General features: G+C 39.1%; 1 protein-coding gene across 5 annotated transcripts in view; it reads left to right on the plus strand.

The window, feature by feature from the left end:
- The window catches only part of LOC586064 (E3 ubiquitin-protein ligase UBR4), a 135,390-nt gene that overhangs the window by 47,599 nt on the left and 67,097 nt on the right, over positions 1–20,694 (plus strand). For all 5 annotated transcript variants that reach the window (XM_030997412.1, XM_030997414.1, XM_030997415.1 and 2 more), the window contains 18 exons: positions 320–454; positions 2,090–2,369; positions 2,940–3,224; positions 4,317–4,438; positions 5,032–5,370; positions 6,135–6,444; positions 10,626–10,760; positions 12,108–12,364; positions 12,941–13,162; positions 13,647–13,766; positions 15,120–15,212; positions 15,631–15,702; positions 16,412–16,489; positions 17,274–17,407; positions 17,980–18,064; positions 18,707–18,785; positions 19,673–19,894; positions 20,338–20,503. In XM_030997412.1, the coding sequence (XP_030853272.1) occupies positions 320–454; positions 2,090–2,369; positions 2,940–3,224; positions 4,317–4,438; positions 5,032–5,370; positions 6,135–6,444; positions 10,626–10,760; positions 12,108–12,364; positions 12,941–13,162; positions 13,647–13,766; positions 15,120–15,212; positions 15,631–15,702; positions 16,412–16,489; positions 17,274–17,407; positions 17,980–18,064; positions 18,707–18,785; positions 19,673–19,894; positions 20,338–20,503 (3,134 nt within the window). The remainder of the gene's footprint in view (positions 1–319; positions 455–2,089; positions 2,370–2,939; positions 3,225–4,316; positions 4,439–5,031; positions 5,371–6,134; positions 6,445–10,625; positions 10,761–12,107; positions 12,365–12,940; positions 13,163–13,646; positions 13,767–15,119; positions 15,213–15,630; positions 15,703–16,411; positions 16,490–17,273; positions 17,408–17,979; positions 18,065–18,706; positions 18,786–19,672; positions 19,895–20,337; positions 20,504–20,694) is intronic.

Consider the following 20,694-nt stretch of genomic DNA (forward strand, 5'->3'; position numbering starts at 1 on the left):
ATAATCTCTGGCAATGACTATACTTAACAAATAATAATAAAGATGAATCTATAAGGGCATATAAACTGAAGAGTATGTCTTTGTGTTTAACAGAGCAAGTACAACAGAAAGGCAATATAATTACATGCTTGAAAAACTGTTTGAGAAAAAATTTCTAAACAGATTACCATTCAAAGATTGTAATTTAAAAAAAATACCAATTATGGTATAGAAATAAATCAGTATTATAAATGACTAGACAGAAATAATTTCAAAGTGAAAGAAGATGAAATTTAAGTTAAAAGTAACATCTAACAGGAGAGTTTTGTCTTCAAAACAGGAACCAACCAAACAAACCATTCGAGATCTAGCCACGCAACTCTTGATCCAGCCTACACCAACCTCAGTCCAGCAGTTTACCAAGACGCTACTGGCCACTGTACAGCCCTCAAACATAGCCTATCATAACCACAAGGTAAAGATTAAAGTGTTCTTCCTTCTATGCCTTGCTGAAAAAGCATTGTTGACTATGTCTTTCAAAATTGACAGTTGTTGCATTTTCCTAGCAGCTCTGTAGTACCTTGTACCTTGTGTTCGTCTCTTCCGAAAGGTCCGCTAGGAACTATAACTGGAAGTATAACTTGGTGTGACGAGAGTATAGATTTGTGTATTTCAGGGGTTATGCTATTTGATTTAGTTTTGGGGTTGCAGATTTGAAGACTGTGCTGGATTTGATGTCCACGTTTAGTTGAGGTAGGTCATTCCATAGTTTTACAGCTTCAGGGAAGAAGGATTCTGCAAATGGTGTTGATGAGCACTGAAAGGTAGTCAACTGTTTGTCATGTGTCCACCTACTTCTTGATCCTTTCCTCTGGAGATAATCTCCTAGTGGGATATCTACATGTAGTTCTGCATTAATCATCTTGTGGAGTGTAGTTAGCCTTTGGATTAGGCGTCTCCTCTCTACGTTGTCCCATTTCAGTGTTGTCAGCATTTTGGTCACACTGGACCGGGGAGTGAAGTCGCCCAACACAAACCTTGCTGCCCTTCGCTGCACTTTTTGCAGCAGATCCCTGTTTTTCTCGGTTCCGGGGTTTCATGCTGAGCTGGCGTATTCTAAGTGGGGTTGGACTATTGTCTTGAAGAGGTTTTCTTTCACAGTTCTTGAGCAGGAAGAAAAATTCCTTTTAAGGAAGTTGAGCATCTGTGTTGCTTTGGTTGCAGCATTGCTGGACTGCCTGTCCCATTTTAAGTTATTTTGGATGATAACTCCCAGGTACTTGTTCTCTTTGACTTCTTCAAAGGGGCTATCTTTCATCTGGTAGTTAATCTTCCCGGGATTACGTTTTCTGGAGACCCTCATTACTTTGCACTTTGATGAGTTGAATCTCGTACCCCACTAGTCAACTGCATCATCCAGCAATTCAATAAATCTATCTTTATGTATTCCTTTGTGATTGTGATCCTTCTTTGTTTTTCGATATAGGCAACTTATAAAAAGTGATTGACTCAGAATTCACTGTTTATGGATGAGTAAGGAAAAAAAGCTAATCTGTATGTCAAACAGTGAAGTCGTTGTTTGAAGCTTCTTTTCAACCTTGTGTATTGTTTATATATTTTGCTTACTCGTTTTAAGTTTGAAAAAATAGGATCAATAGTCCAATGGCTTCTATTGGTAAATCAATAATGATAAATCAATGGCAATTAACATGAATTCTATTTATGAGGTGATATGACTAGAGGATTAGTTTTTTAATGAAGTCAATACCCATTTTACCCACTCATTTAATCTTCAGATTGCCTTTTGACTTATTTTTAACCTGTAATATCAAAAGTTAGAAGTTTGAAAGAAATAAAGATACGTTTAGACATCAACGCAGCTCTGTTAAAAAAAGGAAAACAAAAAATGTATAATATACCTGAATTGATAGAAATGTATGTGTAAAGTATTATAGTAGTTTAGTTAAACAAAAATGTCTGTGAGTTTGATTATATTGTTGTAATAAAAACATCTGTTTCGGGTGAAAGAAAAGAAAAGAAATTAAATACATGTAGTTCCTTCCCTTCATTCTATGTGAAATTCTGTTATTATCCGATCTGTTCCCTACAGGACCAGGCACAGCTCTCTCATGTGGTCCAGTGTCTAGGCTCTGCCTTTGCATCCTCCAGCACCACCCCCTCCACCAGCATGATGGCTACCCCAGCCCCGCCCTGTTCCACTGATACGGGCTCTGATACCAAACCCATCGAGCTGGATCCTGAGGCGTACCAGCGACTGGTGGTGACGGCACGCTCCGTGGCTGTCTCTCGCCCTCAGAACCTGGTCAGGTTTGCTGCGGGGACTGGTACAACGATTGAGGGCAGGATTCCAACAGTGAGGAATATTGGAGGTAGGGTCACATCTGTAATTTGAAATGGGCCTGGGTAGTGTTTCACAAAGACTAAGATAGACTTTAAGTTAGACTTAACTATGTCAGGCCGTTCATGCCACTGTTCGCTCTCACCATTATGATCTTTAGATAATATATTTTCCTTCAATCATGATTTATTAAAAATATGTAAATTCTGTAGATTTGTGACCATGATTTGTACTTCCCTTAGGAGACCAATGCCAGTAAATGGTAAGAGCAAACAGTGGCATGAACGGCCTGCCATAGTTAAGTCTGACTTAAAGTCGATCTTAGTTTATGTGAAAACACCACCCTTGTCTTATAAATGTGTGTTTGATCTGAATCAATTACAATTCCTCTAAATTAATCAAAGTTGCAATCAGTTCAGTCATGATTCATTCAATCAACCACAAGATATTCATAGTTACCTATTTCTTCTTGAAATTGATTTTTATTTCTCAAATATTCAATGGTACTGTACTTTGAAATTATGAAGAGCTTCCCTTTGATGTAGTTTGTAAACTATTTGCAAAGAAAATATTATTCTATTGATATTGGTCTCCATTGCAGATTTGGAAGTCACCGATATCGAGATTGAGGATAAGCTACATCCATCATCCTCATCCTCGTCAACCTCCATCTCATCGTCATCGTCCTCTACCCCGACATCGACGACCACCACCAGCACAGCCTCCTCGGACCTGAACAACGACCAGCCACTGCCGTTTGTCTCCAAGAAGCTTGCGATGACCGATGCAGAGTCCAAGCATTTCTTGAACAGGTTGATGGATGCCTTCTGGAGGCTTCACGATGGAAGGCCAGCTAATCCTATGCTGGCACCTGCATGCCTACCAGGTTAGTTCTGCAACCAGGGGATTATTTCACAAAGATCCTAAGTTGAACTAACGGTATCTCTAAGTTGGACTCAACAATTATGGAAAGCCGTTGGCATCTATGAAAATATTGTGTAAAAGTTATTTCTAAAGACATAAAATGTTAATTCAAATCATTCATATTTTCTATTATCAAGGAGAGTTCATGTTCTTGACGTGGAATTTATAAAAAGTCTAAAATACTTCAATTTTCATTTTTTAATATATTTTATTTTAAGGCTACGAATGGCTCTCCATAATGTCTAAGTCTAACTAAGAGTTAAGTTTGACTTAGGATCTTTGTGAAGCACCCCCCTGGAAGTCTTTATAGTTTTCTTTTTTACCTGTAGCCTATCTCTCCTTTTCCAACTCTTCGAGGAAATATGGAACACTGTGCATGTTGATGTCCCTAAAAATTGATAGGATAATCTGTTTGAAAAAGATGGGTGAAATATTTCAAAGGAAAAAGACAATCAAGTACAGGTATATGTTTGTTTAGTACTTGAATTTTTGTATGTCACATTGGGCTGTTACTGCTTTGGATTTGTACATATACCTACCTATACCTATACAAGGTTTACAGTTCATGGGTAGCATGGAGAAGAAAAAAAAATCATTGAATTTGAAAATTGTAAACTCATTGAGTCACTAAACCTGAAACATAAGCACTTTGTACCATATATGAAGATGTCCCATTTCCGTCTTACAATTGTTAGCGATTGAATAACGCATTGCAGTAAGGTGAAATTCAATGGCGTCTGAATTTCTATGTTTACCCTTTGATTCAGACCGTTTCAAAAATGGAAGTCATACAGCCGTATTTTGTACATTGTACAGTCAAACCTGTCTATAGCGACCACCCAAGGGAAACACAAAAAGTGGTCTTTGTGTAGACAGGTGGTCTTTGTAGACAGGTTCCTTTAGTACATGTTTCAATGAGAAACCAATTTCAAGGGAAACAAGAAATGTGGCCTTTGTAGACAGGTGGTCACTAAAGCAGATTTGACTGTATATTAAAATGTTCACGTTTTCATATGCATAATATCCGAGATTGTATCCCATTGCTACTCCCCAGGATTGACCCACATTGAGATCACCATTGGAGCCCTGGTAGATGTCATCCATGCCTTTGCTTACAATGACTCCTCCAATGTTTCCCTGGCAACCAAGCTATTGATGAAGATGCTCGTCTGTGAGGTAGGCAACACTTGTCATTTCTTGATAAACTCGGTCATACTTGAACTTTATGACAACATTTGAGGACTTTTCTATTCAATCTTAAAATGTATCGTTTAATTCCGCATAAAATTAATCGTTCTATCATATGTGTATATTCTATCTAACTTCTGTTCCTTTGTTTGTAATTCAGATAATTTTAAGTGCTCTCTTTTCTATTTTTGGCTGCTTCACAAGTGTACCTTGCACATTTGATTTCAAGTGTATTATTCACCTTACAAATCTCATGTATTATAATTATTCAATCTCTCTGTAAAAGTATGAGATATTTGCATGGTAAGTGCAAGCATCATTGTGTCTTAAAAGAAAAGTTTAAGTTAGATAAATTCTGAACAATGGCATTGAAGTAATGACCCTGAAAATATGAAAAGATATGTTTTAAGTTACCAATACATCAGGGCATATAACATGTATGATTTATCCTTAAATCTCAAAATACATTTGTAGGTATATCTTCTTGATAATACAGTCCCTTTAAATTTTTTCACTATTTCTCACATCTTTACCAGTCAAAGTTAAATATCATCTATCTCTACCATTATATGATTCTGTAGGATGTACAGGTGAGCTTCGCAGCCAAGCAGGCCCTCATCAGAGTGATGCGACCGAGACAGAAGCGCCGTCGAGTCATCATCCCATCCCCGCCCCAGTGCAGCTCTCCACCGGTACCTGACGAAGGAGCCGAGCTGAACGTCGATGAGGAGGATGAGGAGGAGGAGGAAGATGAGGGAGACATGGAGACTGGTGTGATGCAGGGAGTAGAGGAGGAGGATGAAGAGGAGGATGATGAGGAGGAGGAGGAAGAAGATGATGAGGATGAGAGAGAGATGGCCATGCATCATGAGGGAGAGGATGGAGAGGGTCTCCAAGATGAAGCTTCCTATGAAGTAGTGGTGAGACTTCATTTTGTCTCTTTCTTTACCCTTTTATAATCTTTTGTACAGTATGTGCAATGTACAAATGTGTAAGATCTACAATAGAAACTTCTGTTTATAGACTGGCTCAACCCTTGTTTATAATTCATTTAACTTCTCCCCTTTAGAATCAAAGGATGTTTCTTTAAAAGATATTAATGAGCACAAAACCGAACCAGGGAGCTACATTCAATATTCAACATTCAACTACTTCGTTCCAAAGACGTTGGACGTCACACGATCGCTTCAGTTTCTCCTTCAGGTCATTCGGTGTCGATAAAATTTAACCTTTTAACAAAATTTGGAACGCTCTCGCTTTTAATCAGGAAATGTCACTTTCTCTAGCCTTTTGCATTTCTATAGATATATTTGGAAGTCTGTGATGTCACCTGTAAACAGATCAAAGGCCCAGAGTTTGTTACTTATAAGTCTCTGAGTATTTTTTGTTATGCATCAATCACAAAGCTATCACTGTGGCTCTGTTCTCAACTGTGCATTAATTTCTCATTCTACTCGGCTGTTGAAGTATGTGTCGATCACAAGTAGAGTTAAACCTGCTTTAATGACCACCTGTCTACAAAGACCATTTTTGTTTCCCTTGAAAATGGTTTCTCATTGAAACATGTACCAAAGGAACCTGTCTACAAAAAAAAAGCTTTTTGTGTTTCCCTTGGGCGGTCGCTATAGACAGGTTTGACTGTAATTATATATATTTTTTTCTTTTCTTGTCTTTACCGTATCAGGAACACTCTGAGCCCATGGTCCTAGAACCTGGTGATGTCGCTGGCATCGGTGGCGGAGCAAACAACCAGCTCCCTCTGGAAGCCCTCCTGGGCGGGCGCGGCGGTTTCGCTCCCATGCTGGAGATCCCACCGGAAGCTGATGATGAAGCCATGATGGAGCTTGCCATCGCTCTGAGCCTGCAGGAGCAGTCCAACCAAGGGGGAGGTGGAGGGCTGAACCTCCAGGGGCTCGGGCTAGGAGTAGGAGGAGGACAAGGACAGAGCTCCTCGTCCCTGGAGGAAGGGCCACTGTCTGATACCACAGCATCAGGTAACTAATCCTCTTACTTACGTCAACAAGCCAGTGGACAGTAACTCCAAAAACAAAGAATTGACTTGTTTAATATACTTTGTCTATTTGTCACAAGCATGATGCATGTGTTGGCATTTTATTTCTATAATAATAATAATAATATGACAAATTTATATAGCGCTTGTGACAAAAGTTTCAAAGCGCTGTACATGTACACAAATCAAAATTACTTCAAACAAAATCGATATTACTAATGGAATTAACATTACTCAAATTACCAAGAAAACAAAATATTACCTACATAACTTAACTAATTGTCATTACTTATATTAACAAGAAAATCAAATATTTCTATCATAACTTAACAAATTGACATTACTCAAATTACCAAGAAGATCAAACATTACTAACATTACTAAAGAAATTAACAAAACATGTAAATTCCTTTGAAATTAACACATTATATCAGTAATAGTAATAATTTGAAAAGACATTATAGAGTTATTTGGGTTGCTTTTGGAATAGATGAGTTTTTAGATTCTTTTTGAAAATGTCAATGGTGGGTGAGTCCTGGATATGGGCGGGGAGAATGTTCCAAAGAGTGGGGGCACAGACTGAGAAGGCCCTGTCACCATAGCGGTTGTGGGTGCGAGGACCGAGTGCGAGCTGGGGTCTGGATGATGATCTAAGGTTCATGCCGGTAGTCTGTTTGGGTGAGATCAGTTCAATCAGGTATGATGGTGCGTGTTGATGGATGATGTGGAACGTGAGGAGAAGAATCTTGAATTGGATACGTTGGGGAATTAAGAGCCAATGTAGGGTGCGGATGACTGGAGTGATGTGATCGTGCTTTCTGGTGCGGGTGATTAGACGTGCAGCGGTGTTCTGGATGTGCTGGAGTGGGGCCAGATGAGAAGCAGGTAAGTTGATTAATAATGAATTACAGTAGTCTAAATGGGACGTTACCAATGCATTAACTAGTCGTTCAGTAGAGCTGCGATCAAGGTATTTCCGGATTTTCCCAATCCTATAAACTCCGAAGCTAGCTGCCCGACACACCTTTCGGATGTGCTCTCTTAAGTCTAACGAGTTATCAACGATAACACCCAGATCTCTAGCAGAATTGGTCGCAGTAATAACAGCTCCGTCTATGTGAAGGCTAACCGACTCGTTCCGTTTCCTAAATTGTGATGTAATGTGGATGAGCTCAGTCTTGTTTGCATTGAGCATCATGTTATTGTTACTAGCCCAAGACTTCACATCTGTCACGCAGTCTTCCAAAGACGAGATGCCATCAGCCAGGTCGTTGCGTTGCATAACGATGTACAACTGGGTATCATCAGCATATAACATGTGGCTTATACCTTTGTGGGCTGTGATGACGTCACTCACAGGACCAGTATATAGAACAAATTCCAAAGGTCCCATTACTGAGCCCTGCGGTACCCCCCAAGTTAGAGGGAATTCATCTGATTTGGTTCCGTTTACGATTACAATTTGTTTCCGGTTCTCGAGGTATGACTTGAGCCACTTTAGAGCAGAACCTTCTATGCCGTATGTGTGACTGAAGCGTTGAATCAGCAAGTCATGGTTGATGGTATCAAAGGCTGCTGAATAATCAAGCAGCACCAGAATGGCCTCCTGTCCTTTAACGCTAGTAAGATGTCATTGTAAACCCTAAGGAGAGCAGTTTCTGTGGAATGACCCTCGCGATATGCCGACTGCATAGGAGGAAAGAGCTGAAACTCCTGGAGGTAAGCCCTTAGTTGATTGGCAACAATTCGTTCAAAGACTTTTGAGAGGAACATCAGGTTGGCAATTGGCCGATAGTTTGCCATATTTTCTACATCTAACTTAGGATTTTTCAAGACTGGGATAACATGTGAAGTCTTGAATGAGGAAGGAACAATCCCAAAAGAAAGTGAAAGGTTCACAAGTTTAGTGAAGAAAGAGATAAGAACATCGATACATTTCTTGATGAGCCAAGTGGGGGCAGGATCTAGTCGACATGATTTAGATGGGCTTTCCATGATAACATTGAGAACATCAGCCTCGGATATCGGGTGAAATTCAGAGAAAGTAGGATGAATAGTCTCTTGTTGCATAGCCTCATATACAGTTTGACGGCCGTCTAACTCATCAGCTATTGTTAGGATCTTGTTCTGGAAGAAAGATCCGAAGTCGTTGGCCAACTGTTTATCTGATTCGTGGCTCGGCAGACTTCGTTCATATGATGGAGGAGATGTTAACTTTTGCATCCACTGAAAGAGTCCCTTGTTGTCAAGTTTCTCAATCTCCTCCCGCAGGTAACTGGACTTGGAGTCGGAAAGAATATCATTATATAACCGACACTTTTCACGATAGATTTCCCTGTTGATTGAGTTCTCGTTTCTTGTTAAGTGACGCTCAGCTCGACGTTTTTCGCGTTTCGCCTCCCGGACATCTTCGTTGTACCATGGGGCGTTTGGTCGAACAGAAATGAGTACAGTCTTTTCCGGGGCGTGGTTGTCCAAAAGATCTTCCATAACGTGATTGTACTGCTCAGCAAGATCAGATGGGCAGGTAACACCAGGAAGATCACTAAGGGAACTTCTTACATCAGCGATGATGGCAGTCGACTGTCACTGATTCAAGCAACGAACGAAAGTCACGGACAAACCCTTCAAAGGTATATTTGTTTTTTGCAGACGGGGGTGGTCGATAGATAGCACAAATTCTGAATACTACTGATGGAGAGGTTCGAATTGAGAGGTCCATGAGTTCAAATGTTACGAAATCATGAGCATCATTCGTAGTGATCTTCAGACCTGCGCAGTAAATGACACATATACCACCACCACGCGACTGCCGATGTACATGTAGAACTTGGTAGTTTGGTAATGTGGTGGATATATCAGCTATGATATGATTGTCGCGGAAATCTCCTCTGAGCCATGACTCGGTCACAATCAACATATCAAGGCCACTATCGAGAATTAGGTCACAAATCGCAATCGTTTTATTGTTCATCGATCGTGCATTCCAATGGCCTATCTTAACATGCGGATATCGACCCTGGTGATCCTTGCTGGAACTTTGGGATGCACGTTGATAGGACTTGGTAGAACTTTGGGCTGGAAGCTTTATAAGCTTACCTCTGCGAGCCGGGCGATGTTGTACAGACTTTCTGGTCTGAGAGATGATGGCAGGGATATGATGGTAAACGGTGGATCTTCTGCCACCTCTTTTCCCACGCTTTCTCCATCGCTTCCTCTTCCCGTACTTCCAATGGCGGGAACATAGCTTTTGCTGTGAGGCCTGCAGATATACATGTACAGAACATGGTTTGCGACACACACCGAGAGACTGAATTCTGAGACAGACTTCAGTGTCGAGTTCACATTCATCTGCACAGTAGTATGGGCACAGGCCGTGTAGAAAAACAGCGGAATACTGAATGACTTTCAACCCCAAAGTCATAGTATTGTGATTTGAGAGAAAGGGTTTTAGCTCGAACACAATAGCATGCCCCTTCTCAGTTCCAGAGAGAGCATTGCTTGACCGCACAGCTTGAAAGGTCTTCTTAGCTAGTGAACAGGCTGAATAGCTATGTGTAGTATCCACACAAGAAGCTGCAGAGCTCAGAAACAAAATTGTCAAATAAATCATCCAAGAAATGGAGACAAATCTCGAATTCTCCATGTTTCTCATGTGCACAGTGTTGGTCTATGAAACATTACGAATCCATAGGTATAAAACTTATGCAACAAAATTAACAATTTCAAGCGAAAAAAGGAGAAAAAAATGAGAGCCTGTGAGAGCGACCGCAAGGCGCTGCACAGCACTTTCATTACTTCTATGTCTTTGGTATTATTTAAAGCACCAATACTGCTTGATTAAAGCAATGTTAAAAACTGCTATCCAGATAAAGACTGTATATGGATACTTATTGAGGGAATAGAGCCTTGTGACATCCAACTGAACAATCATTCATTTAATCCAATGAATTCATATTTTTTTCTTGTCAGTCTTATTTTTACCTAAATTAACTTTAAGAGGTCCTATTCTTTGCTTTTTGCAGTTATTATCATTACAGGGCTTGGAAATGGGAGTTGATTAACTTGATTCAGACAGTTAAAGTATCTGTACTAGTTTGAAGATTACATATATATACATATAATTATATTGTTTCTATCCCTCTCTCTCTCTCTTTGAATTAGCTGCAAGTGATGATGAAGGAAGCACCGCAGCTACGGATGGATCGACCCTGAGGACATCCCCTGCAGAACAGGGAGGGAGTGCTGGCTCTGAGAGCGGCGCTAGTGCAGTAGACTCCATCACCGGAGAACATAGTGGTAAGCATCCCCTAAACTTTATTATGCCTCCGTTACGAAGTAGCCGGAGGCATTATGTTTTCGGGTTGTCCGTCCGTCCGTCCGTCTGTACGTACGTACGTCTGTACGTACGTACGTACGTCCCGTTCTCGTGATCGCGTTATCTGAAGAACCGATTGATGGATTCCTGCCAAACTTTGGTCATGTATGTATCTTGCAGAGCCGATGAACTGATTAGATTTTGGGGTTACGAGGTCAAAGGTCAAAGGTCACAGGGCTCATTATGTATGCAAAAACAGCTCGTGATCGCGTTATCTGAAGAACCGATTGATGGATTCCTGCCAAACTTTGGTCATGTATGTATCTTGCAGAGTCAAAGAACTGATTAGATTTTGGGGTCATGAGGTTAAAGGTCAAAGGTCACAGGGCTCATTATGTATGCAAAAACAGCTCGTGATCGCGTTATCTCAAGAACCGAGTGATGGATTGCTGCCAAACTTAGGTCATGTATGTTACTTGCAGAGCAGATGAACTGAGTAGATTTTGGGGTCACGAGGTCAAAGGTCAAAGGTCATGGGCTCATTATGTATGCAGAAATAGCTTGTGAACACATTCTCATTAGAACTGACAGATGGATTACTATTTAACTCAGGACATCTTGCAGAGCCAATGAACTGAGTAGATTTTAGGGTCATGAGGTCAAAGATCAAAGGGTCATATATGTATATGAGAAATTGCTTGTAATCACGTATTCTGAGAACATGTCAATGGATTACAATTGAACTTGAATTCGAAAAATGTGTTCTGTTTTGGTTTGTAAAATTGCTCTATGACGGAGGCATCATTTTCGACTGCGCGCAGTCGAATTCCATCTAGTTTCTTCTAGAATGGGGGGGGGGGGGTTGTCTTGGTCGAGTGGTTAAAGGCGCTTGACTGGAGATTCGAAGATCGAGGGTACGAATCGCGACAAAGCACTAATATCTTTTGGCAAGATAATAACCTGCACTTGCTACTCTCCACCCAGGTGTTAAATGGGTACCCGGTAGAATGCGACCGTCATTGTAGGTCAAACAGTTTTGAGTGTCAAGTAACGCCTAGCTGGAATGCTCCCCAGGGAGTAGAGATTGTGCACACAGTTTGTGCAGGCAAGTATTGAATCCAATGACCGGGGTAATAGTATATCTGTAAAGCGCTTAGAGACATCATAGATGTATTAAGCGCTATATAAAAGTGGAATTATTATTATTATTATTGTTGTCTTATGTTAAGTACTATAGGTCTATACTCCTCTCCCAAAATGTTCAGAATTGGGTATATCGTATCTTTATGATTAGTATATCAATTTCATTTGTCCATTTCCAATCGCAGTGAGTGGACGAAGCAGTGCCTACGGTGACATGACCCACGAGCATGCCTCCACCCAGGGCGAGAGCATGTCCAGCGGTAGCGGTATGGTCGGTCAGTCCACCTGCCGGGAGGAGAGTAGAGATCTGACCGAGAACCTGACGGACATCGACGGAGGTCACAGGATGCATACCCTGAGGCTCCTGCTGCTAGAAAGACTCCTGGAGTATCTTCCAGACCTGAGGATGGTGGGAGGTGTCAGAGCGATACCATTCATGCAGGTACAGTTATGTTCTTACTGGTCCTAGAAGTAGGAGAATTAAGTCATAATAGTTAGCAGTACCTGTAGTTGAAATAAACATAATAATATACTAGAAGTAGTAGGTCTTGAGGCGGATTGAGAACTTGACAGACATTGACGGAGGTCACAGGATGCATACCCTAAGGCTCCTACTTCAAGAGATTTTTTCTCCCTTCCACAGTATTTTTCATTGAAAATTAATTTAAAGGAACTTGTGAATCTAGACAGTCTACCCGTAAAGCTTGCTTTCCTTGTCTCAGTTCTTTTTCAACTGTGCCATTAAAGTCCTTTGGCAAGACATTAATCTTGTCAATCTACATTTACCACCCTCCACCCAGGTGATGGGAGTAGGTACCCAAAGGAAGAAAATCCTTGAATGCCAGAGCACCTTATAGGGGTAGCTCGCCTAATGCTGGAGTAATAATAGTACAGCGCTTTGAAACGGTAGTATCAAGCGGTATATCAATGTTAATGGTATTATTATTGTTGTTATCTCCATTGAGTGGTCTTTACAAACATGTTGCACTGTATCATTCTTATTGTCTTGATCTTCCAGGTGATTCTGATGTTGAGCTCTGACCTTGACCCTGAAGATGACAAGGACAAGGGAGCCCTTGACCGTCTCCTCACCATTGTCCTCTTCGAGCTCCAGCTGGACCGAAAGACGTTCGGTGATGTCTCCGCCCGTACCCCTCACCACGAGGTGCAGCTTATCGTCATGAGGCTGCTCAGTGTCTTCATGTCACGCACCAAGTCAGGCACCAAGCTGGCTAGTGAGGTAATCAAGCGTACCAGTGGGCAGTCTTAACTATGTGATGTGGGTGCCTTGTTGACACATGCTCCAGCGACAATTGATCTGCATTTAATTTCTATCTCTAACTAAATTCTTAACCTCAGCACTGGACCCAGTACTGAACCAAAGGCCAAATTTATTCCCGATTATAGCCCTAACCAAAACCTAAAGCCCAAGTTCAATCCAATGTCTATAATGAAATAAACCCTAGATTCAAGAGCAAATATTGTTCACACAAATCTCAGATTACCAATGTGGTTTGTACTAGAAATCTCTGACCTTTTGCTTGCCTTACCTAGCTATTTTAAAAAAGTTGCAGAAGTTTCTCCCCAACTAAATAATCAGAAAGAAGAAAAAAGGAAGGAGAAGAAGAAAAAAAAACAAACTATTATTTGTCCTATTTTAGTATAGAACTGAACATTACCTTGCTTTAAATGACTTTTTGAATTATTTTATTTCTCTCTTGCAGTCATCAACCCAGATCTCCCATGCTACAGCAGCTGCTCTGTTGAGTTGTGGAGCAGTGGATCATTGTCTACTCATTCTCAAAGCATTGCTGGACCACTGGAAAGAAACAGGCATAGATGATGTAAGTTTGTTTGAATTTAATTTCTGCATTCAATATTGAAGAGGCATTGTATCATAACTAAAAAGAGTTCACATTCTATCGCCATTAACTTCCATAGATTCTGCATGTAACATACATGTAGGCATAGCAATTACGCTGGCTCAGATTAACCCTATGTTAACTGGGGGGGGGTCAATTTGACCCCCCTCCTGTAGAAATTTCGCGACCACTCCGAAACCGGGGCAGATATAAAATTTTCCTTTCATGACTTTTTACTTTCGAGTCTTACGCATCTTTTAAATTGATTTTTTCGAAAATCGGACCTACGGTTACAAGGTTACATGACCTTTTGTCTTTGCATGTCAGCCCGAAAATCGCTCATTTTTGTGATTTGTGTACAAAACATGTAAAAGTCATTTTTCCTAAAAATGGATCAAACATTGGTTATTCAGTCTTGTTTAAAGTATAGATGTTTCTTTTGGAGTCAAAATAGTTGAATTGTAGTTATAAATGAAATAAAACAACAAAAACAATAAAATACATAAGTTAAAAAAACAATGAAATACATAAGAAATTATAAAAACAAGAGATAACATAAGGAATAACCTGGCTCTTCCAATTTTTTGTGTTGTATTATTATTCCAAATGGTCTAATAAATATATGTAGTGAAAAAGAATACGTAAACATGAATAATCTATGATTTATGGGCAGAAATGTGAATTTGATGACCTTATTTGCATAAATTACCATAAATATGCAAATGAGTGAATTTTTCAAAAATTTGAAATAACCATAGTAATCTATACACTTCACTTGACATGCATGCAAATTTTCGCGGCGATCGGCGGTGAAGCGGCCGAGATCTTAGGGGGGGGGGGTCAAATTGACCCCCCCCCCCCCCCAGTAAAAACCTGGTCTGAAATAGCCCAGTTAAAGATATACTTCATGTTTGGGAGTGTATTAGTGAATATGCTCTGCATGGAAGTTAAGTCACGATGGGATAATAAACAAGACTTGACGAGCTCATTATCCCGCTCATTGTAAAAACATGAATTTATTTGATTAAAAAAACGGGTCGAAAAAGTGAATGTAAAGTCGTGAAATTAGCAACAAACTCTACCAATCGCCCCTCAGTGGGCCGCCATTTGCTTTGAATGACAGTCTAAGCGCAGCCTTACATTGTAATGAGTGTCTCAGTGTGCGTATCAATGTCTTTGTCACTTGCCACTACATGTATGTGTAATTCGTAGTGTCTTAATTTTGTACTCGCCATAGATGCGCATATGCGCAGCCTAGCTATTCATTGTCACTTTATTTAGCGTAATTTGATCATTTTAAATGCATAAATCTAACTTTGATGTTTGTTTTTATAGGAGCCTTCTCCACCAGGAGGTAACCTTCTCAAGCCGCACCCTCCCTCAGCTCCTCCTGACATGTCACCATTCTTCTTACGTCAGTATGTCAAGGTATGTCAAAGGTGTACAGGGTGCGCAAGAAAAAAATGTTATGGTCTTCATCCAATTTCCATGTTTATATATTACAATGAGAACACATCCAGTATTCTTTTGCTAGGATGATTTGATTATGGGATGTGACATCATTGCTACGGCAGTCAGTATGAAAGACAGGACATGATTCATATATTGTTAGAGTAAACCTAATTGAATTTTGATACATTCAAGAATGTGCATGTACATATATGTACATGTAGGAAGAATATTTGCATATAAATGGAACAGATACCACCATAATTTGCTGTCTCTCTGCCACTATTATCTTATCACTTCCACAAAAAATGAATTTTCTTTATTTTGATCAATAACATTGTGCCCCACTTTCCTGACATTATATACAAATCAACAAATTTGTATCTTGATGCTACAGGGCCATGCAGGAGATGTATTTGAAGCCTATCCACAGCTACTGACTGAAATGGTCCTCAGACTGCCATACCAGGTAGGTTTTTGGTTTTCTTTCTTTCTTTGTTTTTTGGTTTGTTTTTCTATTTGGGGATGGCTCGGTGGTAGAGCATTGGTCTCGTAACCGGGAGATACTGGTTCGAAAACCAAATCAGTGTGCTTGTGCCCTTTGGTAAGGCATTACTCCTCATTACCAATTCTCTCAGAGATGACTTAAAGCCGTCAGTCCGGTGGTTGCTTACTTCCAAGCATACACATACTTTCTTAGCAGTCAGGTAAAACCAACCAACCAAATTTTCTGAAGAATTTGCATTAAAGTGGTGTCTCATGGTCTAAACAGTAAACAGAGATTAATTGCATGCCAGAGTTTTTGAGACACAGAGGGAGGGAGGGAGGTCAGATATGCCACAATACATGTAACTCATCTAGTGCTTTTCTTTCTTCTTAAAAACTCAAAAGTTATTCATGAACTCAAGAAGGTTAAATTTGGATCATAATAAAGTAATGAGATCAGTAATGGAGATGGATTCATGATTTGAAATCTTTTGTATGAATTTGGATGTATATTCTCTGTACACTCATTCCCTTTGTTAGTTGTCACGTACATTGTACCTTGTAAGAGAATATTCTAAAAAATGCTCACAATAACGTTATGATGTATTGTACTCCCTCTAATTCTTAGCAACAAACCTGTTGTTCTTGTTATATTCTTCTCAATGTGTTGTTATTTATCACGTGTTTGACAGATGAAGAAGATATGTGACTCTGCTCCTTCTGTTGGTATACCCATCTTTGATCAAGCCTGGTTCTACTATCTATGTGAGGTAAGATAGATTCATGCATATTATCCATGAGTTTATTGTCATGATATTAACCCACTGCCTACTGACTCCATGTTGTCCCTGTTTTAAGCCTATGGGATTGAGAGATTTCAGTAGTCAACAGGTTAAGGATAGCTTTGTAACTCACCATTGTTACTATTATGTAATTTAGAGCTTGCTTGTTATATGAAGCAGTTTATTTATATGTTGTTGGGTAAATTCTGAATTGGTGGATTGAATTATATATTGCTTATTTTATTGTTATATAATCAATTAGCTGAAAGAGAAATTAGCAAGTCATTTCTGTGTACATAAAGACAAAATATAAAATATTTGTCTCAGACTGAAATGATAATGATGAAAGTCTTCTAATCCATAGTAATGAACGTTACAGTTTAACTTTCATAATGTGAAAATGAAATTTAAGTATTATATTAAATACATGTAATATGCAATTGAAGTTATAAAAACAGGAAATTTTATTTATAGGACACACCATCTAAATTTGATAATATTTGTATGTAGAGGTGTTATCGTCTAGTGGATACGTCACCGGACTGTGGATCACATGGTTCGCGGTTCAAGTCCCGCTGCCACGTTGATGTCCTTTGGCAAGACATATTCTACAATTGCCACTCTCCACCCAGTAATATGGGTACTTGGTAGTAAGAAAAAGCTACAGCCAGGGTAATAATATGATACCTCGTATTAATGACCATAGACTATATTCATATAGTAGCTACGCTATATAAATGGACCTATCATTGTTATTATTATTATGCTTTAGTACATGATGACCCAGCAAACACCATTTGTGAGACGCCAGGTCCGCAAGCTCCTACTCTTCATCTGTGGATCCAAGGAGAAGTACAGACAGCTGAGAGATCTTCATGCACTGGAGTCGCATATGAGAGATATCAAGTGAGTGGATGTGGAAGGGGAGGTAGGATGGGAGATGGGAGGAGGAAGGGGAGTGGGTGGAGGGTATAGGGGATGGGAGGAGGAGGGGAGGGGGTAGAGCTGTACAGAGAGCTGAGGGATCTTCATGCACTGGAGTCGCATATGCAAGATATCAAGTAAGTAGAAGGGAAGAGGGGGATGAGTGAAAAAGGAGAGGGGTGAAGAAAAGAAAGAGAATTTCCAAATGCTCCTGTAATCACACCAAAGCAAATCAGTCAACCAGAAAGGGAGAGAGAGAGAAGGAGAGAGAGAGAGGAGTTAAAGAGAGATAGACAGAGAGATAAATACAGCCAGACAGGAAGATAGAGATTCAGACTAACAGACAGGCATACAGACAATAGGAAATATTAGAAATATTATTTAAAGAAATTTAAAACTGCTCCATTTTGTAGGAAAGTTTTGCACTGAACGTAGTTCATATTGCAACTACATGTGAGTTTTCCTCTCTAAAAAAAGATGTCTATATCAAACAGAACTGTACATGTTAATATGTGCATGAGTTGTATTTTACTTGACTGTTTCTTATTCTTTAGGCAAATCTGCTCCGAGAATGGACTGCATTTGGAGACTGTTTCTACCACTCCTATATCCCTACCATATGACACCCTCATTACTCTGGTAAGTTCATCTCTACTTTCTCTAGTATACTTTATACATGCACCTATATCAAATACACTTTGGTTATTAATTTGGCCCTTCTTACAAATAAGAATTACATCAAATGGAAAAATTCATTCATGTTTTAATGAATATGTTGTTGCTATTGTATGAAAACACAAGAAAAATATCACAAAATAGATCATGATTAAAGGCTCACAAAATTTGTTTATTCAAAATGATGATAGCATCTGATGCCTGTACATTGTATCATTCATACTTAGAATATTTCCCTGATACAATCTGTCAAGACATTTGTGTTGCATTTACATTTATTTCAAATGCCTGCAACAAATAATAACTGATAGTTCGGATAATACTTTAAATTTATGATTATATGTTATGGAAATTTTAAGTTTGTTATTATATGTACATATATTATGTTAACAACATTTGACATGAAGAAATTATTGTTTGTATATGTTGTATTATACCTTACATTTATATGTTCTTTGTTATTCAGTTATATTATATTTGGAAAAATGCAGAAATAAAAAATCAAATCAAATCAAATGTAATGTGAAAAGAATTAATCAGTTACATATCTAAAACTTGAAATAACATATTATATTTTCTGAATCAACTTTGATTTTTGTTGTTTAGATTGAGCATCTGAAGGCATGCCAAGAAGTGGCCACCTCAAGAACGACAAACTGGCAGAAGTTTGCCATCAAAGACGATAGTAAGTTTGTAATCTCAAAATGGTACTTCTTTTAAGTCTTCCCGACTATATGATGACATTTGCTGCATGAATTGCTGCAGGAACAAAAACATGATCAGATTCTACTCCGTTAGCACTAGATGATGAGCTTTCCAGTTCAGATTAATTGCAAAATTGTTTTGCCAAATATATACACTGTACATACATGTACATGTACAATACAACAGTTACACCTGTATATGATATTCAAATTTCAGAAATGGAATGAAAAAATGAATACTGTATGCATTATTCCTTCTTTCCCTGTTCTCTCATTATGATATGCAAGTCTGTTTTTCCCCAGTGTTCTTATGACCATAATTTGTTGTAATCCGCTAATTTACTCCTAAATATTCATAATTTTGTGATAACAGTTAAAGAGAAGGTTGAGTTCTGGGATGAGTTGAAAATAATTTGTGAGCGTTATCATTGTATTATGCAAGTGTGGAAGAACATCAGATAAAAAAAGTTCCCTGAAAAGCATGGCTCTTCTAAATATGGCATGTAACATCATAATTGAGACAGATTTTTATGCCACATGTTTGTGTAGTCCCATATTCATCTTTCTGTGTACAGTGCTTGTAACTTTATCAAGACTGGACCAAATTTCTTATCATTTTGATGATTCCAGAACCTTGCAGTACACACCAATACTTATATGCTAGATGATCAACTTTTTCTGATCGATTCCACACCATTTCTTTCACAATGCAATCTCATGATCAGAACTCAACTTTATCTTTAACATCCTTATAATGTAAGATCAATAAAGTTATTGCATTTTATGTTTCCTTGAGATATGGAGGATCTGTTATGAGGTTTCACTCATAAAAAATGTCATAATCTTTGTTCACCTTTGGTGTCTACAGCTGTTATTCCCAGCCTTCTCCAAGCGAGCTTCCACCTTGACGAAGGAGTCTCGCCTCTCGTCCTTCAGCTCCTGACCTGTGCCCTTTGTGGGGTCAAAGGTCAACCCACATCCTCAAGCTCGTCATCGTCATCCTCGTCGAGCTCCAGAGCGAAGAGAGAACGTGAACGAAAGGAGAAAGAAAAGGACAAGGACAAGGACAAAGATAAATCGGAAGAGAAAGGTAAATTATTAATGTTTTCTATTAATTATTTTCCCAGTTACGCTTACATTAAAGAGCATATTTATCAAGGAAATGTCGGTGAAAACCCATCTTTGTTTTTTGAAAAATCGAATGAAGGGTAACAATACATGTACTTTTGGAATAAAGAAATGTCTTTTATTATTGTGTGGAGTATTATTAAATTATTTAGAAAGGTTAGACTGTTGAAGGTTCTATACCAAATTCTCAAAGAAAATTCAAACGGCTGAACTATTCATTTAAAGTTCATACACAGTATTGGTTAAGGTTATGGATTAGGTGAAAATATGTTTTTCCTGGTGCCTACACATGTAGTAGTATCAATCCTTTAAAAAATTAATATGAGTAAGACAATACATATTTTAATGAATAATCTTTGCTATTAAAGCTAACTTTAACCATTGTTGTTCATTCATCTCCTTCAGAGAGCTCTCCAGTGCATGACGAGGTGCTATGTCAGGCATTGGTGAACCAGCTCAACAAGTCGATCAGCCGTGACATCCTCCGTCGTTTCATCAGGACCCATCTCCTGGAGTCTAACAACACAGCTCTGCGCTGGCAAGCTCATGGATTCTTGCTCTACATCTTCAGGTAAGATTGAATCGTTAATTTCATGTACTATCCAAAAAGTGAAAAAAAGGGTAATGTTAAAGCCCCACTGCACTACATATAGCTACTTGCGCCCTCTATATAGCAAACAATGCCTAATCGATGACCAAAGCGCTTTACAGACATATATATTATTACCCTGGTCATCAGATTTAGGCTTACCCGCGCACAAT

The sequence above is a fragment of the Strongylocentrotus purpuratus genome, unplaced genomic scaffold (genome assembly GCF_000002235.5).
Source record: "Strongylocentrotus purpuratus isolate Spur 01 unplaced genomic scaffold, Spur_5.0 spur5_scaffold_4, whole genome shotgun sequence".
NCBI lineage: Eukaryota > Metazoa > Echinodermata > Echinoidea > Camarodonta > Strongylocentrotidae > Strongylocentrotus > Strongylocentrotus purpuratus.